Source organism: Aspergillus stella-maris, assembly GCF_047715825.1.
Source record: "Aspergillus stella-maris strain CBS 113639 unplaced genomic scaffold BDV14scaffold_4, whole genome shotgun sequence".
NCBI lineage: Eukaryota > Fungi > Ascomycota > Eurotiomycetes > Eurotiales > Aspergillaceae > Aspergillus > Aspergillus stella-maris.
In genome coordinates, this window is record NW_027396798.1 from 473,966 (window position 1) to 500,137 (window position 26,172).

Here is a 26,172-nt window from a genome sequence, read left to right on the forward strand (position 1 = left end):
TGTGGCTACTGGCTCTCTGGCATTCACATGATCGACGTTTCAATGCGGGGAATCAACAAGGGAGACTGGAGCCGGACCAGAGAGCGCTTCCTGGGTTGAAGATCATTGGCATATCACTGCTATGACCGCTCCCGCTCACGAGGCCCGATTAACGGCTCATTGTACATTCGTAGCTATAGTCTTGCTGTAGGTGGGTAGACCGCGGAGTTGCCTAGCAGAGCGGGAAAGAGGCAAGCTACTTGCCCCTCATCCAGTAGGTAGCTGCTCACGCCATGCCATACCTAACGGCACCTGGCAGTCTACGGCTCGTCGCATCCATCCAATCTCTGTGCTACGGGCGGGAGGACCGCGAGGCAAGGTTTCTTGGATGGCCAGGGGGCTGAGCAGCTTGTCTTAGCTAGCTAGTTAAGGTATACCGACCGAGCAAGCTGTCCAGTCCAGTCAATTTCCGCAGTTCAGGTCAAAGCCAAAAAGCTCATGTCGCACGGCGTGAACTTTCTTCCTCTCCGGTTGACCTTACCTACTTACCTTACCTCCTAGTTATGCTCTCCTTTCTTCTCCCAAGCTCAGTTTTCACTTTGGTGTCCTCTCTTCTCTTCACTACTATCGCTTCGTGGCCGTGACCGATTGCGACAAAGAGGCCTCGATAGCGTGCTACGTCACTACCTACAGTTTACCACACGATCGCCTATCTATTAATTAGTACTACCCACGAACTAGTGAGGTACGAAGCGGCACCTGATACATACATTCACTCACCTTCGGAGCTGGACGGCGAGGGTGTGATGGCCTGACTGCGAAAACGAAAAAGAGTCGAGTCGCGGTTGGCGCCTGGTTATTCTGGAGAATAAATACCGTCGTCGCTGTCCTCATTTTCTTCGAACTCGCAAAGTTGAAGGTTGTCTGTACCAGTTCGCTACGCTACGCTACCTAGCTACCTGCACCGCCGCACGACCACGATCGGCTGCTGAGTTGTTCACGCATACATCCCACATCGGCGTACATAGCTGCATTCGATCGGTTCCCCGCACGCAACAACAACAAACGACATCTAGGGGCAAGGCCATAAACAAATGGCCACAGAGGACCCAGAAACCGAAGGAAAGAATAGTCATATGAGCATTGTTCTCGGCGTGGGTCTCGCCATTGTCGCTCTGATCGTTATGTGTTTGATGTAGGTTTTCTCTTTCCCATACGTGCTTCTACCTATTTAATGCTTGTATGTTCGCTTGGACACAGCTTCACGGTCTACTTTAACCGCCGCGATCGGAGCAGCCCCTCCAAGAAGCACCGCCGGAAGGATTCGAGCGATAAACTAAGGAAACTTGACGCTGTCTCGCCGATTCGCACGCTGCAGGAGTGGTGGGCGAAGGCGCATGGGCCGCCGCTGCCCAGTAATGTTCCTGATAATCAGTTCATTTGGTATGCCACCTTTCTCTTTTCCAACTCCTGTTTCCAAGATGAATGGCCCGGCTGATCTCGTGGTTGGTATAGTGTCGTCTGCCTCGAGCCCGTCCTCCGCTCTGACGAGATCCGCGAGCTGAAATGCCTGCATGTTTTTCACAGGGAGTGCCTTGATAAGTGGTATCTCCAGGACCACTATAATTGTCCGCTTTGTCATAGGCCATACTATATCCAGGAGACGAGGCCGACGAATGATTTCGTTTGGATGGTTTGATGCTGATTCATTTGGCTCGCTCGATCGATTGATCGATATGACGGGACGATGGGACGACGGGACGACTGATAGATTTTGATCTTGCTTGACGACTTGATGATGGTTCAACTTGGCTTGATGATTTTGCGGCGATATCCTCTTTCGTTTGTCGTTTGTCGTTTGTGATTTTGAGGTTGATAAATACCGCTACCGCTGGGATCGGTGCTTCTTTCTTTTGTCATGTTGGCGGATTGATGAATCCGGTTTTGTGAAACAGCGCAGTGACGACTGATTCATCCAATGAAGCGATTGTATCGCTCACCATCACCTCCTCCTCCTCCTTCAATACCTCCATATACCAATACCCGCCATCTGTCCATCCATCTCAAAACGGAAACGCGTTCTGCGCCTGGAAATCAAACGGGTCAAACTCAAAGCTATCATGACTATACCAATTCAACAAGTCATATAGCCCATTCCCACTCGCAATCCCACCCGCACTCCCATTCCCATCCGCCGAAGAAAAGGAAGTCACCACCGGACCAGGCTGCGGATCCAATATCTGATCGAGAATATCAGAAAGTTTCTTCTCAACAACCTTGCAAGTCCGATAATTCCCTTGTCCCGGCGCAGCAACCCAAGAGAGGCACGAGACAAAGACGGATAGGTTCCTTATGAGTTCGGGGCGCGGAGGGAGGATGGGGTGTGGCCCGGCTTCTTGGTTTTGGCGGAGGAGTTCGAAGGCTAATATACTTGCTGCTGGGAGGCCGTAGTATAGGGCCTGGATACAATGTGTTAGTATTTGGGGGTCAATGGAGAGGTTGGTAGGAAAGAACTAGGGGGGTGAGGGGGATGTACAATCCACGAATGATGCCGACTAACATCCAGCCCTGGATGTCGCTCACCCGTCATCTCCAGAATAATAGCAAGGATTTCTCTGCTCGTTTGGAAGAGCGTCTGGTGGCCTGTGTTTGCCCGTTTAACGACTGTCCTTTGTACAAGGAACAGACTGAAGAGGTAGCCCAGGTAGATATGGCGCCTGGCGAAGTCTAGTGACGAGTTCCCCGTGCCGTCGTCGGATTTGTCGTTGCGGTCGTGGCGCATGTTCACGGGGCAATTTTCCCAGAGGGTTGTGGCTGTTTCGAGGACTTTGCTGAATGGCGACAAGCACGTTAGTTTATCTTAGGGTATTGAGGGCGATTGGTGGTGGTTAGGCGAATGGACTCACTTATACTTCGGCAACAAATCCGACTCATCAAATGTCTCCAGCGCAACTTCAAGCGCCTGCTCCCTTAGAACAGCAAGTAAAAAGCGTAAACGAAGCATACTCCCCCTCAGGGAATTTCCCTGCGTATTCCACCCAGCGTGATTAAGATTCGCCATTTGCTGCTCCAGTTCCTCGCCGCCAGCAATGAGGATCTCATCGCTTATATCGAGTGGTGGCGAGTTCGCGCAGTACCGGTAATTAATGAACGGTGGTCGTCCGACGAATGTAGAGATGGATTTATCTGCGTCGAAGGCCGTGGAAAAGCATCGTCGTCGCCATTGTTGTAGGAAGGGCGGACAGTTCTGGCTTCTCGTTGTTTCCTGGTGTAGGCCTGCGGCGTATATTGTGGATGTTAGAGAGCCGAGGCGGCGCCAGGCTGCGTAGCCTATATCCATAATCAGCATACAATTGGGGACGAATCAGCCTCGTTCACGATATGATAACGACGTACTCGTATCACCCCAATACTGCGTCCTCAACAACAAATCGCCATGCTGATGATACCCACGCAACTCATTAATCGACGCCGCACCAGTGCAGAATTCCAGGCAGATCCCGCTCGCTTCCATGACCTGCGTTCTTAGCATATCTTTGCTTTTGGGATCGGGTTCGACACGCATCAGATCGGGGTCACTGTCTGTCGTAGACATGAGTGCAATCCCAGCCGTCGCAAAGAAAATCCCAATAGCCTCCCAGCGGAGTTTAGTTCCTGTGAATGAGGTGAAGTACTCGTCCACCGTCATATCAGCATGCGTGGAAAGCGGATGAGCTGAGTTGCGAAAGATCTGCATAACCAGGTCCTGGAGGCCCTTCTCAAGATTCCCCCTGCCCCGATCGAGACTATCAAGGACTCTCCGCGTAGAATCAATAATAGCTTCCATTAGTAAAGACGGAACAGCAGCCATGATATGCCCCGCGTAGAAGCGCCGAATCAAGATATCGCATATTAAATTGCGATGCAGGAATCGAAGAACTTCAAGGCCTGATTCCAGCCGGTGCCGGTCTTCGAGCGTCGCGAAGATACCTTCTGTCGTGCAGATTCCTTCTTCGAAGGAGATGTCTGTGCGGTGTTCGCTGAATACTGCGGAGAAGCTCGTTGAGCCTAGGTACCCTGGTGTTGTGGAGGGTCGTTCTGTTATGCCTAGGGCGTACTGTGATGCTGGGGGTTGTGCTGAGCCTGAGCCTGAAATTGGGCTTACGCTGCTGCTGGGACAAGTCAGTTCAACTCCATTGAGTAGTAAGGTATAGTTCTCTGTCTTCCAGAAAAGATACGGGACTTACTTTGCAGACTCCGTTCTGGCTCTTTTCGCTGGACGCTGGGTTGTATCCTGCTTCGTCATGGGAGCGGGATGGTAGAAGCATCTTGACATAATGTTTTTCGCGCTACATCGTCCACAGACAGGCCTTGTATGGTCGCATTTGAGCTTAGATTTGCGACATGGTTCGCATGATTGCAGCAGGCCGTTGCGGCGAATCGCAGGTGACGGGTCCGTCATCTTGGTTCAACTTCCCCAGTTATGAAATACGGGAAAGCTTCTCAGCTATGTTCCAGCGAATCAGGTGGCTGTTTTGAGGTGCATTCTGGCTATCGGTTTGGTGCAGAAGTCAATCGCGTTGAGAGCGAAATGAGCGAGAAGAGCCAGACAGGTGCGATGTCGGGTCCATCAGCCGGTGATAGTCTAACCTAATTGGGCAAACATGACTCTACGGAATACGACCGCCCAGAAGTCGCGATACTTCTATACGAGAAATACTGAAGAATGAAAGAGGTCATCAACCAAATCATCATGTCGATGTAGATCGTGTATAAACAGGCACATACTCAATTCCTCAAGTCACCAAGGTATCACCCTGAAACTGCAGCCTCAAAGCATCAAACAAAAGCAAAAACAAAACCAGCAGACGCCATCGCGGACCAAACCACAAGAACCACAGCATTACCCAAACAAGGGTCCCAAAACAAGAATAGCAGAATCAAAAGTGCAAAACAGGAGGTGATATATAAGGGCAGCAGCAGAAACTATGCAACATTAACGCCCAGCAGCGGGCAATAGCGCGGCGAGGCGAGGCGAGCAGCATCAAACGAAAAGATAAAATGTAAAGGTAGAACGTTATCATGTCGAAGCTCAAAAGCGCTCACAAAAATGATGCCAGATCATGTATCATGCTTCTATTGGACTTTCACGCGAGTAGGACTTCCAGTGCTGCCGATCCGGCCGCTGGCTTTCCGAACGCCCTTGTCACTTCGGCTTTCAGTGACACGGCGAGAGCTGGATCGAACCTTGGTCATAGAGATGGGGTTGCTGCCAGACTTGCCGCCGACCGGAGTCTTGGGAACAGCTTGCGCAGCGCCCCAGTTCTCCCTGTCCTCGTGAATGTCGTCGTTGAGCGTATAGCTGGCGGTGACTGTCGCGGAGTAGCTGATAGAGCGTTGACCAGATGACGCGACGGGTGACTTTGATGACCGCTTTGCGAGCATGCGCAGTTGTGTTTCTTCCTCACTTTCGCTGGTTTCGCTAACCTGGCGACTCTTGTGTTCGCCATTTCTCTTTGCTTCTTTATCGACAACGAGGCTGCCCGACGCTGTGCGGGAGTAGGGGTGGTGACGAGAGTCCTTTCTGTGGGACTTGCGAGGCTGTCCTGGTGTTGGCATGGGCAAGTTCTCGTCGTTGTAGATGGCTTCGTTGTGATCGATCTCTCCGAGGGCAGAGCGCTTGGAGTGGCTGTTATTGGGAGGTGTCGTAACAGCACCGGCACGGCTCTTAGCAGGTGACCGGCCTGGGGTGACTGGGCTTGGTTGCATCTGGGCGAGTTTCTCCTTCATGGAGTCCTCGAACCACCACTCGCGGAAGGACATCTGGTTGAGGTGTAGCCAGTGTTGTTGCGGGCCAACAACCATACCAGGGCGCATGAAGCGCATGAAGGCAATGGCCTCGTTAGCTGTGAATCCATATCGATAGATCAGGTAAGCTCCGATCAAGCAACCGGTGCGCCCAAGACCAGCCTTGCAGTGAACAGCAATAGCCTTGTGTTTAACGGTGATCATCTCATGGGCCATCTTGATGAACTTCTTGACAAGGGGCAGCGGAGGGCAGGTGCCATCTTCGAAGATCATGTCGATGTGAGAAATGCCGAGGGCAGTAAAGTAAGATGGCGAGTAAAGTTCAGAATTGAGTCGGACGACCAGGCCGACATCGCGAGTTGCGAAGTGCTCTAGGACGTTCTTGAAAGGAAGAGGAAGTTTAGAGGCGTGGAGCTCTGAGATCGTCGAAGGCAAGGCGGCGAACTCGGGGGTGTCGCGAGGAATTGGTGCAACTGGCTGATGTTGGGGAGACGCGAAAGCAAGAAATTGAGGGCTGATCCAGTTGAAATCTCCCATATCAACCCGCTCGAACTTTTCGTATCTGTAAAGTCGACAAGTCAGTCAAGCGTTCATGTTGTTGCAATTGGTTCGGCACATACTCTTCCAGACTAAAGTCCCTCAGTCCACACAGTCCCTGCTCCTTAGCTCTCCAGACACCGTAGACAACATCTTGGATGTTCAAGATAAAGTCGGCCTGGCTGTATCCTGCATCACGGAATGGCATGTACGGAGGGTCTGCCTGAGCAATAGGCGCGAGCGCAAGATGCGGCGGCCAGGACTGAATCAGAACCATGTAGCACGCAACGAGACAAGCCGCATTCGCCCGGCTTCTAGCATCAGTACGAGAGTAGAAAACTACCGCGCGATCCTGGTTCGCAGGATGACCGAGGAGGTCGTGGAAGTGCACCGCAAACCGGTACATGTGACCAATGTGGAGGGGGCCAAAGTCCGCATGGAACGAGTTGTAGAGGAGAGTGTCATCGACCGTGAAGTAAACCGGGCTGCGCTTCTTGCTTGGAGAAGCCTGAGCTCGTCGCTTGCTCGGGGACTTGGGTTGTTCGGAGGGGTAAGGGAACGGGGTCTTCGAGTCCGGGGGGTGGTCATAAGAGGCGAGGTATAGTCGATCTGATAGGAATCTGAAGTCAGCAGAGGCGCGCGTGGTATAGATAGAGGAGCAAGCAAATTGTACGCACCTTGAATGTATTCAATCACCTGGCCATAGCCAGTATTGTAGCCGCTCATGTTGATGTAAGGTGATCCGCCACCGATATTCCCAAGCAATAACAAACAGATGAATCAATGGTGGGGGAGACAACAGTAGTAATATGCGTCTCGTGCGGCCAATGCCCTGCTAAGCTATCCAAAGACAGAAGAATGCTCCCTGACAGTCGAAGATATATCAAAACAATGAACCTAAACAATCATGGTCTGGTCGACTCCTCCAAAACAGACGGCGGTAATAGTGTATAAGATGGCAACGCGAAGCTGCAGATGGTGGTAAAGATAGGAACGGTGAAGTTCCAGGAGGAAGACAATACTGAATAGGCGTGGAATAGAGAGACCGACGAGTGCTTGGGGGAGGTAAGAGGAGTAGAAGCCGGAGCAAGAAAAGAAGGCCGCACGAGAGATGATAATCTTCGAGGCCGACCAGACCGTTGGGAGACCCAGCACGCTGACTGGCTGCTGTTATGTTGTGATGATCCCGAAGCAGCCTAGCGAGTCGTGTTGACAGGACAACCCTGCGTGCCTGAGGCAGCCCCATGTTTTCACAACAATTATGTCAGCCGCCCTCCCCACACCAAACAAAACAACTCTGCTAAAGCTATGCCTGACGCAGGCACCAGGGGCAGATCCTCTGCGCATTGTTTATCGACAATTCCTCTATCAATTTAGCCTATTCGCTAGCCGAACTCTGTTTCTATATACAAACAACCACAATTGCTCACTCTTGCAGCGTGAACTGTTCCCACAGCGACGTCCCATCCGGCAGTCTCTCCCCATCGAGCGTTCCGGTAAACGTTCCTGTGACTCGCTGATATACATCCACATCAACAATTACATAGGTCGTGTCTGCCTGTAATTGTAGTTGCCCCTCCGGAATGCTGATATCCAAGTTGAAACCTGTCGGAGCACCGGTGGACGTCGTGGGCGGGTATGTCGAATTGGCCCCGTAAGGCCTCACCCGGATGCCCCCGCAATGCGCCGTGATAATCTCGCCGCCGCGGGCCACGTACGCTGAGACAATATTTTCGCCACTTGGGGTTAATGTGTCGGCCCAGACCACAGCATAGTCGCCCAACCGGCCGTGGCCCCAGTACGAGGCGGCGTATGAGTGAGAGAATGGTCTGTTCCCGAAGTTCTGGTACGGTTGACGCGTCAGTACTCAGTACAGATATCCAGGAACATTCGATTGTTCAGCCTTACATGGTCATGATACCCTCGGCCCTCAAATTTGAATCTTCTTCCTCGAATCTCGAAATCTGCCTCACCGTATCCGTCCGGGATAGCATTGATCCAACCAGCACCAGGGGCCAAAGACATCCTCTGGCCTTTTTCATTCGGGCCACAAGTATAATGTGCCGCGGCCTCCTGCACTCAACGTTGTTAGCGGGCCAGACTGCACGGTCAATCAGGGTCTAAGCTTTAGAGCACGAGCATTACTCACGGATCTGATTCGGAAGGACCCAGTTATTCCTTTCTCCGGCGCATCGACATGTACCGAATATCCCGACAAATCCGGCGCACCGCTGAACGAGCAACCCGTCCCTGAAAAATTACCACTCGCGCCATCTCCCTTTACGTGATCACCGCATCCCCGGCGAAGAACATCCAGGAATCCGTCGTTCCATTCGGCCAGGCAAGATCAAACTGGATGAAGTTGCTGCTAGGATACGGAGCTGGTCTCGACCTATGTGGCACGTCGAAACCCTGATTCCCGGTTGTGTGAAAGGTAGCGCCAATAGAGGGCTGCTGTCCAATTGCATCGGGCTCTGCGACAACATCGAAATACCACCACTCGTATGAAGTCTCGTTGATGGGGCGGCTCTTGGGAGCGTCAAACCCGCTGGGGCCAGAGACCCATTGCGTGATGGAATTTTGTCCCGATGATGTATGGGATGGTATCACAATCCGCTGTGAGAAGGCCCGGCTGGCTAGCAACACCAGGGTAGCGGAGTACCGGAGAATCGGCGCCATATTATCTAAGACTCGAGCTCTGCAGAGCGTTTGGTGCGTAGAGGGAGGTCTAATGGTGGGTGGTCGTTATATCGTAGATCCACGGTTCTTATCCATCAAGCAACTCGGATCCGGAGTTTATTATTCTGGGATCGTCACCCAAAATAGGCTTGGGCATGTTGTAAAATTCAGCGGTCAGCAGAAGTATCGGAGAGTAAGAGTGTTGAATGTCCGCACATTACTCCGTCCCCATACCGCTATCTCGAAGTTGAGCACCAAAGCCATGGTCTCCTTCCAGGAACTTCTCTCACATCTGCAAATCAACATCTGACCACTGCCGTCCTTAAGGCTGCAATATGAATCCTCCGCATGAAGAGGGTTAGAAATCAAAGGACTTCTTGGAATCAGCATCGTGAGCTACCTAGCATCCACGGCTTTTCAGCGTAGCCACGTAAGGTTGTACCGACAGATCCTTCAGAAAAAGCAATTAATATTCACTTCAGACAGACTTTACATCTATTGTTCATTTGTCCCTCTTAATGTTTTCAGGACATATAGGGCTGACTTGGTTGTACTGTATGATATGGACTGGTTGGATTTACTTAGGGCGATTGTGTGTCCAGATTTATATATTGCTGACGCACACAAGGATTCAAAGGCCCCCAACAACAATCAATATTAGTCTGATGGATACTCTGACCTTCAATAAGGACTCATATCACGTCTTCTAATTCCACTGTATGCAGAACCATCTAGCTATAATCTGGCCCCTTGCCTTCCGCTCTTCGCACCGTAAGAGGCAGGTGCGCTGGTCGACCTAAGATTGATCGCTGTTTCCTATTTAGTTTCTGGTGCTCGCTCCTACCCGATATAGTGATTACGAGCCACTCCTTCCTTGCTGTGAACGCACAGAAAAAGGTAGGTGCGGTTGTCGAGGGAGCTCCTTCCTCATGCTGTAGTACAGTCCTTGATCTCTGCGTGGCACGAGCGACCCGGGGGACAACTGCCTACCTCGCTCAAATGAGCCTCAACAGGTCCGCCGATTTTGAAATCCATTCTGACTCCTTCAGATTGCAGGGATCAACCCGGTCGCCTTCCTGCTCGTCTTCTGCAGCGGCAGAAGCCCACTCTTCTCTAGTAGAAGCATGCCATAGTCGCTCATTCTTTGGTGGCGGGCATTGGAGCTCGTTCGGATGCAGGTGCCAATTATCTGGGTGTGTATCGATTGTGTTTGGCTTGGAGTTGAGAGCCTTGTTAACTTTGTACAGCGTGAGATTGAACCGTTTATGTTCTTCGACTCCAACCCAGATGTATGGAAGGTCACCGGAAATATCGTGGTCATATCGGTAGCGTGCAAGAATGTTCGGATAGTAAAACATGCCTAGTTTTCTGCAGCTTTGCACTAATGAGGCGAGGAGGCTGATGTCATGAGCTGTGACTGTGGGCTTCAAGTCGAGACCAATCGCATATTTGCCTTTGTATAGCAGGGAGAAGATTATGTGCAAGAGGATCGCCTGGTACGTGGACAGTGGCCAGTCGCAGTCTGGGGAAGCACCTTCTGCAGTTGTAGCATCCCATCCTCCCTACATATCCTACTGTCAAAATGGTCGTTCATCCAAAAGTAAAAAGGTATACATACTCTTTGCTCATATATAGCCGAGTTCAGGGTCGTATGAAGCTCCACTGCAGCAGACCGCATACTTCGTACATTTGCTACCCACATACCTATGACAATCATTGCTTGTACAAGAAGAGGTTTCTCGTGGTTTTGATTCTTGAAGAACGATGGCTGGTGTATGAACGGCCAATGAGGATGGAAGAGCTCAAAGTACAGCTTGAGGAACCTTTGCACCTTTTCGGGTCCACTCGACTTAATGTTTTGAGGCAAGGAGCCGCTTCCTACTGTTTCTGTCTGGTCGGAGAATGAGCAATTAATCTGCCGGCGCAAGCAGTTTATACAAGGATGACCTCCCTCACAACGGGACTTTGATGCCCGGCAATGGACACAAGCTTGTCTGGTGGGAGGGATTGGAACAACGTCTTGGTGGTTGAGACGCATATGGCGACGGAGTGTGTCACTGGATAAATTGACGTATTAGAACTTCCAATAGTGAGCTCCTGGGTGAATCAAGCAGCATCTTACTTTCGTTTGAACGAGCGTTCGCAGCTCGGACATTGATAAGACTGCAGTGACAAATGCTGCGCTTTGTGACGGTTGAGGTGCTCTTTTCGTGAGTATGCCGCGCTGCAGTCAGAAAAATCGCAGACGTATTTTGATATGGAGCTCATGGTAAAACTGGATGCCAGGAACGAGGGGTGAGAGAGGTGGGAGTCCCGATGTTATCTCCGGTCCGCGCCCGTGGCTCTAGCTTTGTAAGAGCTTTTATCTTGTAGGCTCGATGATTCTATCCCCTTCCAAAACCTTACACTTTGGAAGCCTGCAAGAATCTCGTTCATTATGGAGTGCAGGATGACGAATCGGCCATCCCACAGATTGTATCGGATATCCCACCATATCGGCTATCCCACTGTACGGAAATCCCACTGACTGAATGTCCGCTCAACCCTACCCACTGTAGCTCGCACCAGTTTAGTATTATCACTAGGGATTTGCGAAGAGAGATTCCTCCTCAGCAGAAAAATAATGAGAAGTATAAGTTCCCGGGTTGTACCCCTGTTGTTGACGCGATCATTACCACCTCAGATCCTCCGCGCTTCTATACAACACCATGGCACCCACCATCCTCATCGCCGGCGCAACCGGTAACACCGGCGTAGGTGTCACCGAGACCCTCTCGTGCCTCCTCCAAGACAGCAAAGCATTCTCAGACCACTGCATCATCGCCCTAACCCGTTCCTCGTCCAACCCAACTGCCCAAGCACTCGCCAAACTTCCCAACGTCGAAGTCATCGAGAAGAACTGGGTCGAAGTCACAACAGCCTGGCTAATCGAGCACCAAGTCGTCCGAGCTTTCGTCGCATGTTACGTCAATCCGCTTCAATTTGCCGAAGAATCGTCTTTCCTCCTCGCAGCCCTGCGAGCAGGCGTGCAATACGTCGTGCGCATCTCAACCAGTGCGCCGAATGTTCGACCTGACTGTCCGGCTTATTATCCGCGCAGTCACTGGGCTATAGAGGCGCTTTTGGAGTCCCCGGAGTTCAGTTCAATGCAGTGGACTTCTCTGCAGCCAAATGGGTTTGCGCCACTTTGGTTCCATACTGCGGCCACATTCATCAAGAACTTCCGGAAGACGGGGAAGCAGGATGGGACGCTAAAACTTATGGGGGCGGAGGATGTCCCCTCTGCACCCATTGACCCGGTGGAAATCGGGGTCTTCGCTGCCCATCTTCTCGTCCAAGAGGATACTAGTGCCCACAACAAAGCAAAGTACGTCCTCACCGGGCCGGAAGATATCAGCGGTCGACAGATCGTGGAGCTTGTCGAGGGGTATATCGGGACAAAGGTTGAGAAAGTCACCTTCAAGGATATGTCGCTTGTTGATGAGATGCTGGAGGTCAGTGGGGCCTATAGACCCTTTGTTGACTCGATTAGGTATGCGCTGCAGGTGGCTTGGGATGGACTTACTATGGCTTCTACGACTAGTAAGGAGGTTTTGGAGATTGCGGCGCCGAAGAGGACGCCTGGGGAGGTTTTGAGGGATCTTTTGGGGGAGGGCCAGTAAGAAGTAGCTAATATATAAAATGCTAAGCACGTCCATTACCATGTATGTACATGAGTACTAGTTAGGCCGAGCGATAATAGATAGTTCTGATTAACGAAGCAAGGGGTTTTACAGTGTTGGTTGACTACGCATGATTGAGAATCAGCTGCAGATCCTCGGGCACCGATAAACTGCCTGGTTGATCTCTAAACTTCTTTGCATATTCGCTTGCAGATAGATGCAAGCACATCCATGTTCAACCAAGCACTAAGCTTGGCAGGGGACAACCTATCCTGTCAAGTTCAGATTTCTTCCGAGCTTATCGGTTCGCCAATATATCCACTCCGTATTGATATTCAGAGTCCGAGACCCGCCAAACTTCAACGATTGATATCTCGATATTTCAGCCTCAACCAACTTTTCGGTTTTCACCGTCATTGCTCATTGCTGCCTTGCTTTGAACTGAAAGAAGGAGTGTTGCGTGGATGCTGTGCCGATCGGCGGAACTAGACCCTAGCGCGCCTTGGAAGCGGCTTGACTCTTTGTCGAGTCGTGCTACCGTCGCAGTCACACAAGTCCAGGGAGAACAGACAGAAAAGATGAGGGATTTGTATACATCCGGAATGCGACCACGCGAGCACCTCTATCGAGTTCGAATCTCCATACCTAGTATTTACTAGCCCGCTAGCACTCAGAAAACCAAAAGTGACATAATGCAGGGCCTCGATGGTGGAACCACTCCTGGGCCAGTCAGAGCCCACGTGCGCTTGCTTGTCGCGACTTAGCCCCCGCGGACCCTTGGCAGGCTCCACCATATACGTATTCCGCTTGCTGTGGCTGTTCCCATGGGTGTTGGGTTGCCAGAGCGGCGAACCTGGGTGGTTCAGCCTTAGGGAACGCGAGAACTCAATCTCGAATTCCTCCCCTGTTCTCGTCTTGATCTCCCCTTCCGTTGTCATCTCCCTCTCGGCGCCCGTGATCTTCCTATATCCGCGGCATCATGGTGACTCGGTCCGCGGTTGCTCATGCTTTTTTGATCCGCTGGCGATGGTATCTTTGCGGCGCGGGCGCCGCGTGTACACTGCTTTGGACGCTATTCTTTCTGACGCAAACTCAGAGGCCGAGGGTTGTTCCGCTGCCTCATACGTTTCCGCATATCTCTGCCGATAATTCATCGAATACTTCGTTATCAGATACAGCCCCTTCATCTGAGTCCAAGCTGCCAATATTGGGCGCAGGGAATTCAACGCTAGGAGTGAGTTTGGGTTCTTATCGCGTGACTTTCGCAATCGTCAACGACCTGCTAACTGTGTTTCCAGTTCGAAGCAATCCTCGCCTTATCGCCATACCCGTCATGGCGCACCACAGGTCTTCAAGCAGCCGCCGAACTCACAGGCCTTGAAATCGAAATACCAGACCAACCACCCATCCATCCCGAAGTCGTCGATGCCTTCGCCGGCCTAGGTCCCGAAGACGCCAGACACCCCAACCACGGCTCAGCCCTCGCCTGGGTCGCGCACCTCGACCTCATAAAACACGTCGTACAATCAGAGTATGAGACTGCCTTGATCCTAGAAGACGACGTCGACTGGGACATCTCTATAAAAGAGCAGATGGTCGCGATCGCAGAGGCAGTGCGGCAACTCACCAAGACGTCGAAGAAGATGAAGGATACCGCACCCTTCGGCTCCGACTGGGATGTACTCTGGCTTGGCCTCTGCGCCGAAACATGGGAACCAACCTTTGAAACCATCTATGTCGACGATAAGACCGTCTGCCCGGCGCATATGTACGTCGGTCTCGCAAAGGCCCCCGTCGACCGTCTCCCCGCAGCTCAACGCGCAGTCTTCCACTCCGGCGCGCCAATCTGTACATTCGCATACGGTCTAACGCGCGAAGGAGCGAAGAAGGTCCTGCTGGACGTCGGCGCAGGCAAAGACGAAGCATTCGACATCGCACTGATGAATGGGTGCCGCGAGCGGAACCTATCATGCATATCAGTCCTACCAGAGCTCTTCCGCCATTATATTCCCGCCGAGGGAACAGGGAGTCTTGTGAACGGGGCCGGCGAAGCAGGTAATGAAGTTGAAGTTGCAATGGGTCATACAGAGAACATTTTGGAAAGTGCGCGGTGCCATGCGCTTTGGGGCAAACCTTGTTTAGAACAGTGAATAGAGTAATTTGGATGTGAATATAATGATCTTGATGACAGTGAGATGCAGCCCGAGATGCAGCCCTACAAACCGGCTGCAGTCAGAACATACCTAGGCAACCGCTGGTAGTCAACGAAGCACCTTCCTCGAACGCAATCCAACCCAACATGCATCGCACTTTCCTCAGTGAATGCAGCCTCCCAACAACGGCAGGCGCGACCCTGCATCATGCCTTCCTAACCTGGGCTACACCATGATCTCAACTAGGCAGGCACGACAACCGAAAAGGAAGGTGCGATGGAAGTCGGTCGTTCCTTCCCGCATATAACGTTGTCCATCGCTCCTTCCGGACCTAGTGCAATTCTTCATAAGGCAGGCGCGACCCCTGACGGCTTGATCGTTCCTTCCTAAAATGCAACACGTCTTGACAAGGCAGGCGCGATGGTGGAATGAATGTCAGTTGCTCCTTCCCTCGTAGATCAAAATTACACCGTGCCTTCCCAATCCGAGGCACTTCGTGACACGCGACCCATAGAAAACTCGATCGTTCCTTCCTAACTTGCAAGGCATTGCATGTTATCAAAATGGCAAGCACGAGAAGCGGCAGGTACGATGGGCCTCAGTCGTGCCTTCCTAAACTGCGTTGCGTATCCGGAGGACAGGCGCAGCCCATGGCAGCTGGGTCGTGCCTTCCTAAAGTCGTGCCAAGTCCTTAGAAGGCAAGAACTGTATACAGCAGGTACGATGGAAGTCCGTCAATCCTTCCCTCTCTGAGCAAGACCTGTTGCTCCTTCCTCATCATGGAATGGGACGTCCATCGCGCCTTCCTAGATTGATATGATTTGTCTAACCAGGAAGGCGCGACGTATGGATTAAGATAGCAGCTACGACTCGTCATCACTCAAGCCCTGGCCGTAGGAAGTAACAAGCAGAATACGTCGGGCTTGGAGAGTTGAGTTACTTGGTCTACACATTGGAAAGGCAGTCATCGAGCAAAAACTCATTTGATTCCTTATCCTGCGTTGCTTGTATACTGCAACCGGACCATATCATAAACAGCTATAATACAAGGACCGTCATAGCAAACATGTATCCGTATTGTACATCATGGGCGCACTGCGCCTTCAATCATATCATATCATGAGGGATGAGGGACGAGGGATGATAGTAGTCCCTGTTTTATTCCTCAGGCTGGGAGTAACCCGTAGCCTTACCGCCCTTACGACCTGCCTCCTTTGCGCGCTCGTCGCCAGGCTGGAAGCTACCGCCGGAGGCGTGGCCACCTTGGGATGCAATGTCGCGCTGTAAGGAGCCGTTAGCAAAGCTTCTCGATGTGTAAAGATGATAATATGGAAGGTACGTACCTGCTTGCCGGGGTCCATAGAGGCGAAACCACCCTGGTGGCTGGACTGGCCGCCCTTGCGGGCGATGTTGGAGACCTCCTCGTGGGAGCGGTTGGAGAAGTTTCCGGGGTTGGTGTTGTCGGCCATTGTGTGTATATATTGAAGTGTTTCTTGTGGTTGTTTGAGTATATGAAAAATGTGCTTGTGATGGAAATGTAAGGGCAGACTTTGGATGGGTTCTTATACCCGTCGTGTCTCTACCTTGACGGCAATGATGTCGCTACTGAAGTCATGAGGGTGAAGAGCGTGAGTACCTTAGCATCATGCTACTGTCATTGTGGGTTTGTGAGGTCAGAATACCTTAGAGGGTATAGTAGCAGTCGGGTATGAGGTGACGAGGGTACCCTGGGCTCGATCTTTGGAAGCTGGTTGGGGGAGGTCCAGACTGACGAGATTAGAAGCGAATCAGAACATCTCAATCATGCAGTATGCGAGGAGAAAATCAAGAGCATTCGACACATCAGGACGTTGTTTGATGCAGCAATGTATGGATTCAATGTTGGTGGAGTTTGGTTGTCCAATGTGCTTGCACTTCACGTCATCCTGACTTACAGATGGACCAGACTCAACAAATCTTCGACAAAACAAAAAGCGGTATATTGTGATGTGATGCTGAGGTGGAGCAATCATTGCCAATCGATCGATGAGCGGCTTCGACAGCTCATTTAAGTTGATACAAGCATGATGGAATACTTAGTCTCCCCATATCGGATATACAACCGATCGATCCCAGAATGCCAATCAGGCAAGGGGTGATATTAGATCGCAAAGGGTACAAGATTGGGACAGTCTAGAAGCGATCGCTAGTCTTGTTTTCTCGTGGATTTGCCGGATATTGCCTAGGGTTATCCGGTATTAACGTGAAGAATCGCTGAGATGCCATCACCGACGATGCCGCCATAACGACATGGGAACATTGGCCTTGCTGAAATCAGGAAAAATGTCGCGGACTATGTAGAATCTCGAGTCTACGCCGTGGTCGTCCCAACGCCGTGGTCGTCCCATCTTTACTCCTTGGGGCTTTCGAACTCTAAGTTTGCTAGAGCCCATTGACTAGAATAGTAAGTGCAGCCCTAATTCGGCGTTGGCTCCGATTAGATTGCTAGCAGGTGACAAGTATCATACGTTGAAGCTTCCCATTCAACTTATGAAGCCTGTACCAGTTAGTCTGACAGAGATTATCATGGCTTCGTGTGATGTCGTTAAATGCCCGCTGTCAATCACGCACCCATAATGCTCCTCAAAAGAAAACAGGAGACCATTTTCTTCATGAGTGACTGTAGGAGATGAAGGGCCCCTTGAGGTTCTTCTGTACGCACCTACTCTCAAGCTCCTACCTTTAGGCGTCGTCTCTGGCAGTGTTGTGCTTGGTTCTCCTCATCTTACCACCTCGATGCATCGATCGAGAGCAATGCAGCTTCTTCGAGAAACATTGCCACCAACTGCAACCAAGTTGTATGGACAACACCAGCCTCGCGATCACCAATGTAGGTTTTCAGCCTCGCCAGCGCTATCACGTGTCGCTTCAAGCGCTGGTTGGTAATAGGTACATAGCTATGTACCTTCAGCCTGCCTGTCGACGCTGCGCTGTCTGACCCCGCAGTATTTTTTTCGTTTGGGGCACGCCTCCCCTCGCTCCAAACCATCCATCGATTCCTTTTCCAATTCAGTCGAGACTCACTACTCCAGAGCCAGAAGCTACTCGTTCCGTTGGGAAAGTGCACAGACCTATCTACTGTAAGCCCTCCTGCTCCACGATCACCTCTGCCCGGTATGTCTCTGTCGAGTCACATTGGTCTCCCGGCCTTTTGAGCTGAAATGACTGAGGTTTGGTACTAACACAAGTCGTTGATCATAGCTCATCGGCTGCAACTTACTCAATCTCGTCCTGCTTCAATCGTCCGGTATGGCTGTGCGAACCAATCTCGACCAAACCCTCAAACTCAACCAAGACCTGGCGGATAAACTCGCTCGGATGTGTGAAGAGAATCAAAAGCTAGGGGAAGAGCGTGATAAACTCCGAGTTCTTGCCGTTCAAAGTGACCAGGCGAATGTCCAAAGCTTTGAAGACGAGGTTCAAAGACGTTTGAAAGGCAGTCAGGCGGAGCTCGCAAAAGCCATCAAGGACGAGGTTGAAAGGCGTCTCAAAAGCGAACTTGAGCTTGCAGCGGACGCTAGAGCTGAGTCTGAGAAGCGTCTCGGGAGCGAGATCAAGAACCTTCAAGCCCAACTAGCTGAGAAGGACGAGCTTGCTGAGAACGCTAAGGCCGACGCCATTAAGCGAATGGAATCGACCAAAGTGAATTTCATGCGCGACATCGAGGAACTTCGAAGGAAATTGTTCAAGACTTCTCAGCAACTCGTGAGCGCGGAGAGGGATCAAGACAACCTGCGAAGCCATTTAACCAAGAGTAACGAGATAGCATTGGAGACTTCGCAGAAACTCAAGGACGCGTATAATGAACAAGGCGGCCTGAAGACGGAGTTGGCACAAGCCGAGTGGAACCTCAAGCAACGGAATGACGACCACTGCAAGCTTGAGATACTTGAGCCGATAATGGAAGAACGAGGGAAGACAATTGAACGGCTGGAACGAGAGGTCGAGGAGCAGAAGGGGGTTATCGAGGCCAAGAAGGAGGAAAACCTAGACCAGCAAGTGAAGCTCAAAACCAAGGACCGACAACTTGAGGAAGCTCGGAACGCAGTGTCGCAGGCAGAGAGGGAGAAGGACGCCCTTCGAGTTGGTGCACAGCTCGTTGCAGAAAGACACAAGGCCAATCTTGCTCAAGCGCGAGAGGATATTCAGAAAGAAAAGAATAAGGGAATCAAGCGGAATGACCGCATCAAGGAACTCAAAGATGATAAGAAAGAACTTAAACAAAAAGTGCAAGAGTTAAGGATGGAGAATCGGAGGTTGGAGGAAACGAAGAACAAATCCTCTTGGAGTCTCCGAAGAAAATGAGGCCTGGCTGGGACTGCCGACCCTCGACTTTGAATTTGAAGAATGGTTCCTATGAGTGAATATCCTCTATATTGTTGCCGTACTCTTACTTGACGCCGTACAGCGAGATGATTTGATACTGTCTATAATTAGTGTATTGAAAATTATTACCAATCCCATAACCACCCGACGAATACATGATGCAAGCTGCCTTCCACTAGTAGTTGAGGACCATGATCGAAGTACAGACAAGGTATCTATTTCTTCTCCAAAAAGCCGGATGTACCGACCCGTTGATGAAAAAAAGAGATTCGCGTCGATCGGAGGTAGTGTAAGCCCGATGACACAGTGCAGCAAGACATGCGCAAGCACAGAGGCCCTGCCGCGGAGACCAAAAATAAGAATAATCAATGTTGTGTTCAGTAGAACACTTTCAGAGATTAAACTGAAAAGAACAGATACTACACTTGATCTAAGCCAAAAGGCAAAGAGAGCTGGAAAAGAAAAGAAAAAAGAGTAAATGAGCCGGGCGGGAGACAGATTATATAGCTTCGCTGTGGTGGTCTGTGCGTAGCGAAGGACTAGTGTCAATTTTGGGGCAGTCTCATTGGCCAAGCACCTGATTTCGTCACGGGATTGAGCGGAAGTTGTGCCCTAGTCACCGAGCCCTACTCAACCTAATCGGGAACCCACGACGGCGGGCTACCCACTTCGACTCGCATCGTGACTTTGAACTTTTCTTCCGTCCATCCCAACAGGCGCAGGATACTCACCTCTTTGCGACCAACGACTTTACCCTCCTCATCTTCATTTACATCCCCCCTTTTCAGTCACAATGGCTCCCGCTGTATGTTTCCATTCTTGAACTGCTTTGCTGTTCCCCCGGTTGCTTGATTGTCTTCTTTTCCGTCTCTTCGTCGCTGTCTTGATGTACCCTACCATGCGGCCGAAATGTCCACGGTAGAAAGTATACTAGAGACAGCTGAGAATGCACGAGCGGGACAAGAGAAGAAGACACAACAACCGGGGCGCCAATTGGAACAGTAGGCTAATCTCTCTTTTCGCACCCGTAGGTCGCCCGTGGTCGCAAGGCCCAGAAGGTCACCCAGAAGGTTTGTCACTCTCAGCACCACCTTATCCTTGTTCCACCAACGCCCGCTAACATAGTATGTCTAGTACATCATCAACGCTTCTCAGCCCGCCAACGACAAGATCTTCGATGTCTCCGCCTTCGAGAAGTTCCTCCACGACCGCATCAAGGTTGAGGGCCGCGTCGGCAACCTCGGTGACAAGGTCGTCATCTCCCAGGTTGGCGATGGCAAGGTTGAGGTCGTCGCTCACATTCCTTTCTCCGGTCGCTACCTGAAGTACCTGTACGTCTACCCATATTTCATACTATCGTGGGTGGTCAATGCTAATTGACATGTTTGTGCAGCACGAAGAAGTACCTCAAGAAGCAGCAGCTCCGTGACTGGCTCCGCGTCGTCTCCACCTCCAAGGGCGTTTACGAGCTCCGCTTCTACAACGTCGCTTCCGAGGAGGCTGATGAGGATGAGGAGTAAATTACTCTTTCTTCCTAGGCAAGACAAAAATGGGGAGATAGTGGGGTGGGAGTGAACTTGACTCCATAGATATCGGCGGCACGGAGTGCATTTTGAGGGAGATGTCGACGGCCTGAGATACGGCTTGTTGGTATCCCCTGTATACCCGGTGCACCTTTCTGATTTCGCCGTCGATTGATCAGCTACTCATGACGTTATGAATGGTAGATATGAATATATGGAGCCGATTCACACCCAACCAGCATTTTATATTGTATTATATTGTATATGATCGTAGTTATTGTGTATATCTATTGACGTGACCTAGTCAATGGTCGAGATCTGCTCCGTATGTACTCAATATATACTCACGACTCCGCCTCCCTCTTAACCCCCCTCGCAATTCCCGCTCCCTTCCTCGCATTCACCAATACTTCTTCAACAGCAGTTTCCTGTCCCTGCGGCACAACAACCTCACCCGCCCTAACACCCACCCCTAACCCCTTCAACCTCCCCCAAGCCTCTTTCCCTCTAACCCTCACCAAATCCCCCGCAGCAATCGCATCCTCTGCACTATCATGCCCCTGCGCCCCAGCACTCTGGATCTCTCTCTCCAAATACCGGCGCGCCAGTACCCGTAGACTCATTCGGTAGGGAAACCCGCCGGGCGCTGGGTACAGAATTGCAGTGTCGATTACGGTGGGGTGTATTATGCGTGTGGCGTTTAGGTCGTTGTCTATTGCGTGGCCGATTAGGGGCGTTGAAGGGGTGAGGTGTTTGAAGAGGAGGGTGCGGGCGACGGAAGGGGATGGGACGATTTGTAGTTTCGCTGGATCTGAGGAACTGGTTTCTGTGCCGTATGGTATTGCGTTCAAGAATGCCTCGGGGAATACACCAGAGAAGCGTGAGTTTAGGTCCAGTACCTCGCCCAACGGTCGAACAAGGACATCCAGGATCTTCTTTCCCGCGGGCCAAGTCACAGCCGTAAGACGAATAAGCTCAAGTCCCAGTGTCGTATACCCCATTTCGCAATCGAATGAAATCGGTGTCTTCCCCGCATCCAGGTTATCATTCTCAGCCGTGGTCTCAAACTGCATTATCGACGCGAGCCTCTTTGTCTCAGAGACCTTGAACACGTGCGTTTCGCCCACAGTGCATCCCCTAGACTCCGACACGCCCTGGTTACAGCAGGAATAGTACTGCTCTCTTGATGTCCCGGTGACATTATCCGTCTTTTTCTTGGGCGGGTAGAGCGGTTTGCCGGGGTGGTGGGTGCATGTTCCGCCGCTTGTAAGGAGTCCTTCTTCGTTTCGGCCTGGGAAGACCTGGAAGCGTCCGCGGCATCGCTCGCACTGTTCCCAGCCTTTTGCGTCTTCAACGCCTCGTTTTGCTGTGGATATTTCTTCGGCGGTTGACGGGCGCGTTACGTAGCCGTAGTCTTCTAGGCCCGTAAGGGGTGTGATGAGGTGTTTTGCGATGGCGATTTCTTCTTCGGGGGTCATGTTTGTAGTGAATGGTTCGGATTGTTTCGATGGAGTCGAGGTGGTTTTTTGCGGGGGTTGCATCTTGTAGTACTTCTTGTTGAGATACTCTTTTAGTTCCTTTGCCCAGTCGTCTTTGCTTAATTTTGAGAGCTTCACGATGCGCAGCTTGACGATGTTGGAGTAGACAGTTGGGTTGTCCTTTGCGATTTTCTCTTCTTCGTCTAGGGCCATTGTTATAAGTTCGTCTGGTGTGAGTATTAGACAATTTTCTTTCAGCCCTTTGTCTTTTTTGAGTTGGTCGTTCAGAGAGCATAGTGTTGTGTGCAGTTTCTTTAAGATGGCGGTTCGCACGTTGTAATTCGCTGGTGCTTTGGGGATCATGCGCGGGTTCAACGATTCCTTTGGTGCTTGCCTTTGTGGGATACTGGAGCCTGCTTTTTCGGCAGAAGGAGCAGCAGATGATGGCTTCTGCTTAGGAGGTGTTGCAGTGCTCTTCAGGGCGGTGCCCACCGGCTTCACGGCAGGCCGAGCACTCCCAGTAGACGGAGCAGGCTTCTTGATCGGCGTGACCCTCCCGCTGCCAGGGAGTGGTAGTTGGACATCCTTCGATACCTCCTTGGTTTCAGGAAGAGGATCTCGCTTGACCTTCTTCCTCGCCGGCTCAGATGTCTCATCCTGCTGCGTTGACGCCTCTGAAGCTGGGCCTTGGGCGAAACCTCCATGAGAGAAGATGCACGCTATGAGGTTACATTGTTCACCTTGAGGACATGGAATGTCCTTGAACAGTCCGAGCGGCGCAAACATTGTGATCGAGATGTGAGGCGATACGTAGTGTATCTAAGTTCAACTGGTGTCGCTCTTCTAGCGGGTCATGCGGAGCTATGACGAAGCGACTTTACTCGCTTCCTGTTCACAGTATCTCTTAAGAAGCAAGCGAGAAGACAAAGCTCGGGCGACAGAGACTCCAAGATACTCTTTAGAAGTGGTTCGTTGTCCGAGACCCGTCGGTCTCTATGAGCGGATGGTGTTCATGAACGATCAAGGAGAGAACATGGTCTTCACTTCAGATTCGCACCGCAAAAAATAGTGCAATCTATCGTTAAAGTGCTTTTTTCGATATATATCAAGCAATTTCCCACAGAGCTCATGTATCGATTGTAAGGCTTGATGGATGTAAGAGCTGGAGTTGACGCTGGCGATGCACCAGAGTGCAAAACATGCAAACCGTATTTGCGCCTCACATTTCAGGCATCGACTGTCTCTGTTGTTTCGAGGGCGTCGCGAATGCAGTTACAATATTTCAATTCGTCAACCTGGTCTTGATTTCATCTATTTACACTCATTTCCTCAATTATAGCGTACATGTTCCATTCGATTGTACAGATCAGTTCTTCCCGTATTGACCTCCATACCTCAAAGATCAACCCAACTACCAGACAGACTCTACCTCACTAACACTCAACTTAACATCATCTGTCTCACCACCGGTCGAGAACAATCTACCAAACGTAGCACCCTCCGGCGGGAAGATCTGCGCCGTGATTGTCGTCTCGCCCAAGCCTCCGAAGATCTCGACGCTTGACCAATCAACAAACACCCTCAGGTTAACAGTCCCATCTTCAGCCGGCGAGAGCGGAGCGCTGTATCGGCTAGCGAACGTCGAGTCGAATGATGAGTTTCCGGATGCGCGTCTGTCGACGAAGACGGTCTTATTGGCAAAGTCGTAGCCCACTAGGGTCTGCTGGGTGAAGTTCTGGGTTGCGCGGAGGGAGATGCCGAATGTCGAGGAGGTGTTCTTGGAGAAGTGAGCGTCGCGGTCGGAGAAGGTGAGGTTTACTTCGAGTGCTTTTCCTAGGTTGCCCAGATTATGCGTTCCCTCGACAACAGACTCATATTTTGAGGTCTTTGGCTCGCTTGTGATAGAAGCCCAATCCTCCTCTGGCTCCTGGACGAGCGAGACCTTGCCGTTAATTGTCTTGAGCGATAGCTTCCTAGGAATGGCCATCGCGCTGACCCAGGGGCTGACGGGCGTCTTGTCCGCGTACTGCCAGTTGTTCATCCATGCCATGACTTTCCAGTCGAACTCAGGGAGACCATTAAATACGAGGGCAGCGTAAAAGTCCGGGCCGTAGTCCATCCAGTTGGCTTTGCCGCCGGTGTGGATGCTCTCCTGGTCGGGTGTGAAGACCGTCCCGTTGAATTGGCCCAGGATGTACTGGTCTCCTGAGCCGACAATGCCGGGAGGGCCACCGGGGTTGAGACCGATAATAGCGACCCATTTCACATTGGACTCGTCACCGTCGACGGGAAGGGGGAAGAAGCTAGGGCATTCCCAAACGCCACCGACAGCGTTGTAAGGTCCAAAGGTGCTTTCAAAGGTCCAGTTCTTGAGGTTGTGAGATGTGAAAATGGCGAACTTATGGATGTCTGAGAGGGCAGTGATGAGTACCCATTTGTCCGTTGGCTCATGCCAGAAGATGTTAGGGTCGCGGAACTGCTCGTATTGGTCTCTATATGGAGCCGGCGGGTAGTGGACGACAGGGTTTCCCTCATCGTAGAATTTCCAGGTTTGGCCATCGTCGAGACTGTAGGCAATTGATTGGCTTTGCTGCTGTGCGTGGACAAGCTTTCCACTCGGCAGAATTTGGTCAAACAAGTACTGCAGCTGTCAGTATCAACCCCCCAAGGATAACTGCTTCAACTTACATGCGACGTTGTAAAAGCAACCATAGGAGGCTTCCCTCCAGCCCCGAAACCACTCGTGTTGTGCTCATCAACAACTGCTGTTCCAGAAAAGTATTCCTCAGAGACATTTCCCGGTGGTCCTCTAGCAACAAGAGCCGGGGGTTGCTCTTCCCAATGCGTCAGGTCCTCGCTCGTCGCATGGCCCCAGGACACATTCTCATGCTCGGGCCCGTAGGGGTTATATTGGTAGAACATATGGTACGTTCCATTGACGTAGACAAGGCCGTTGGGGTCGTTGATCCAGTTCCGGGCAGGTGTGTAGTGGAACTGAGGCCGGTATGGCTCGGAATAGGGCTTAGGTTGAGCTCTAGGCAAAGCCAGGGTCTGGCTTGCTAGGGATGCCCAGAGAGCGCTGGAAAGGAGGCCGTGGGTGTGCATGCTGAATCGTTCAAGCTTGCTGCTTGCTCTCCGGAATTGGCTGTGAGGGGCGCGGTGCCATAAGTACTCCTCGAGAGCTTCCAAGAGCAGCTTCCAAGCAGTGATCTGCTCTACTGGATCCACTTTTTAGGGAAGTCTCGCCGACAAATTCCCGGCGACCCAACAGTCACAAAGGCATTTCATGACGCTTTTATGTAAGACTTCCCCACGGGTTACCGAGTCTCTCCACTTGGGGAAAAGCCGTGGGGAAAATTACATCTGCCGAGTCCAAAACTCAGTGACTTACCCACCATTCTGCATTGGCAGTTGGCACGGTATGCCGAAGTAGGACCGAGTCTGTTCAAGCCTGTCCGGCGCAGCCGTATCGAATTGATAAGCAGTCGGTGAACTCATATCGGAACGTCATGATCCATTGGTGTGGGGATGAGCTAGGTAAAGGTAAAGAGTAGAGACTGGAGCTCGAGTTAGCAGGCTGTAAAGGTTTTGCCCAAGACTGCGCGATTAATACCTGAAATTGGAAGGTGCAGCAGCAGCAGCAGGTTAGTACTCGAATAAATTGTCATAAATTATTCTTGCGGTGTCCACCCGAGCAAGAGCGAATACCTCAAGCGTTGAGGGTAGTCTGCAAAGTGCAAACCATGATCCCCAACAAAGGACAGTCGACGGTCACATGACTGTTCTTTGTTCTTTCCTTATTGCTGCTTTCGTTGTCCTGCATCGAGTACAAGGGGATGCTGCCTACAGCCTTGATCAGGTATCTAGTAGAAATGCTTGCTAAACCTTAGTTGCGCGAAAAATGCGTAATATAACTGTCTGAACCAAATTCCCTCCTGCATTGCTCCTAGTGTAGTGTTTCTTGTGTCTAGGGGCAGCCCTTTTAACTTCAATTCATGAGATATATACC

General features: G+C 51.3%; 11 protein-coding genes across 11 annotated transcripts; 4 read left to right on the forward strand and 7 right to left on the reverse strand.

Moving 5' to 3' along the window:
- The first annotated feature begins 1,043 nt into the window (after positions 1 to 1,043).
- BDV14DRAFT_85909 (putative RING finger domain protein) lies at positions 1,044 to 1,818 on the forward strand. Its single transcript, XM_073777707.1, has 2 exons — positions 1,044 to 1,422; positions 1,495 to 1,818. Exons 1-2 carry the CDS (start codon positions 1,214 to 1,216, stop codon positions 1,676 to 1,678), a joined length of 393 nt encoding a protein of 130 aa, XP_073632610.1. The 5' UTR covers positions 1,044 to 1,213; the 3' UTR covers positions 1,679 to 1,818.
- On the reverse strand, positions 1,718 to 4,420 carry BDV14DRAFT_209847 (putative C6 transcription factor; the record flags this gene model as incomplete). Its single annotated transcript, XM_073775755.1, has 5 exons — positions 1,718 to 2,438; positions 2,516 to 2,810; positions 2,886 to 3,309; positions 3,376 to 4,130; positions 4,206 to 4,420. 5 exons carry the CDS (start codon positions 4,418 to 4,420, stop codon positions 2,043 to 2,045), a joined length of 2,085 nt encoding a protein of 694 aa, XP_073632611.1. The 3' UTR covers positions 1,718 to 2,042.
- Positions 4,421 to 4,712: 292 nt separating this feature from the next.
- Positions 4,713 to 7,368, reverse strand: cdcA (phosphoprotein phosphatase CDC14). Its single transcript, XM_073767264.1, has 3 exons — positions 6,981 to 7,368; positions 6,387 to 6,912; positions 4,713 to 6,328 (listed from the first exon to the last, which is right to left on the reverse strand). Exons 1-3 carry the CDS (start codon positions 7,027 to 7,029, stop codon positions 5,095 to 5,097), a joined length of 1,809 nt encoding a protein of 602 aa, XP_073632612.1. The 5' UTR covers positions 7,030 to 7,368; the 3' UTR covers positions 4,713 to 5,094.
- A 361-nt stretch (positions 7,369 to 7,729) lies between these two features.
- BDV14DRAFT_195911 (uncharacterized protein) lies at positions 7,730 to 8,982 on the reverse strand (the record flags this gene model as incomplete). The annotated part of the gene is made up of 3 exons (XM_073772333.1): positions 7,730 to 8,146; positions 8,212 to 8,376; positions 8,596 to 8,982. The coding sequence occupies 3 exons, from the start codon at positions 8,980 to 8,982 to the stop codon at positions 7,730 to 7,732; spliced, it is 969 nt and encodes a 322-aa protein (XP_073632613.1).
- Positions 8,983 to 9,977: 995 nt separating this feature from the next.
- BDV14DRAFT_195912 (uncharacterized protein) lies at positions 9,978 to 10,660 on the reverse strand (the record flags this gene model as incomplete). The annotated part of the gene is made up of 2 exons (XM_073772334.1): positions 9,978 to 10,544; positions 10,601 to 10,660. The coding sequence occupies 2 exons, from the start codon at positions 10,658 to 10,660 to the stop codon at positions 9,978 to 9,980; spliced, it is 627 nt and encodes a 208-aa protein (XP_073632614.1).
- Positions 10,661 to 11,690: 1,030 nt separating this feature from the next.
- BDV14DRAFT_195913 (NmrA-like family protein) lies at positions 11,691 to 12,644 on the forward strand (the record flags this gene model as incomplete). Its single annotated transcript, XM_073772335.1, has 1 exon — positions 11,691 to 12,644. One exon carries the CDS (start codon positions 11,691 to 11,693, stop codon positions 12,642 to 12,644), a length of 954 nt encoding a protein of 317 aa, XP_073632615.1.
- Positions 12,645 to 13,500: 856 nt separating this feature from the next.
- Positions 13,501 to 14,835, forward strand: BDV14DRAFT_164974 (uncharacterized protein). Its single transcript, XM_073767265.1, has 2 exons — positions 13,501 to 13,878; positions 13,943 to 14,835. The coding sequence occupies exons 1-2, from the start codon at positions 13,624 to 13,626 to the stop codon at positions 14,792 to 14,794; spliced, it is 1,107 nt and encodes a 368-aa protein (XP_073632616.1). The 5' UTR covers positions 13,501 to 13,623; the 3' UTR covers positions 14,795 to 14,835.
- Positions 14,836 to 15,761: 926 nt separating this feature from the next.
- On the reverse strand, positions 15,762 to 16,372 carry BDV14DRAFT_164976 (general stress protein). The gene is made up of 2 exons (XM_073767266.1): positions 16,141 to 16,372; positions 15,762 to 16,078 (listed from the first exon to the last, which is right to left on the reverse strand). Exons 1-2 carry the CDS (start codon positions 16,264 to 16,266, stop codon positions 15,956 to 15,958), a joined length of 249 nt encoding a protein of 82 aa, XP_073632617.1. The 5' UTR covers positions 16,267 to 16,372; the 3' UTR covers positions 15,762 to 15,955.
- Positions 16,373 to 19,825: 3,453 nt separating this feature from the next.
- On the forward strand, positions 19,826 to 21,138 carry BDV14DRAFT_164979 (60S ribosomal protein eL22). The gene is made up of 4 exons (XM_073767267.1): positions 19,826 to 19,967; positions 20,194 to 20,232; positions 20,297 to 20,493; positions 20,556 to 21,138. Exons 1-4 carry the CDS (start codon positions 19,956 to 19,958, stop codon positions 20,680 to 20,682), a joined length of 375 nt encoding a protein of 124 aa, XP_073632618.1. The 5' UTR covers positions 19,826 to 19,955; the 3' UTR covers positions 20,683 to 21,138.
- rex3 (putative RNA exonuclease Rex3) lies at positions 21,030 to 22,949 on the reverse strand (the record flags this gene model as incomplete). The annotated part of the gene is made up of 1 exon (XM_073772336.1): positions 21,030 to 22,949. The coding sequence occupies one exon, from the start codon at positions 22,947 to 22,949 to the stop codon at positions 21,030 to 21,032; it is 1,920 nt and encodes a 639-aa protein (XP_073632619.1).
- Positions 22,950 to 23,431: 482 nt separating this feature from the next.
- On the reverse strand, positions 23,432 to 25,874 carry BDV14DRAFT_164983 (glycoside hydrolase family 32 protein). Its single transcript, XM_073767268.1, has 3 exons — positions 25,777 to 25,874; positions 24,852 to 25,720; positions 23,432 to 24,804 (listed from the first exon to the last, which is right to left on the reverse strand). The coding sequence occupies exons 2-3, from the start codon at positions 25,266 to 25,268 to the stop codon at positions 23,575 to 23,577; spliced, it is 1,647 nt and encodes a 548-aa protein (XP_073632620.1). The 5' UTR covers positions 25,269 to 25,720; positions 25,777 to 25,874; the 3' UTR covers positions 23,432 to 23,574.
- Between the last annotated feature and the right edge of the window lie 298 nt (positions 25,875 to 26,172).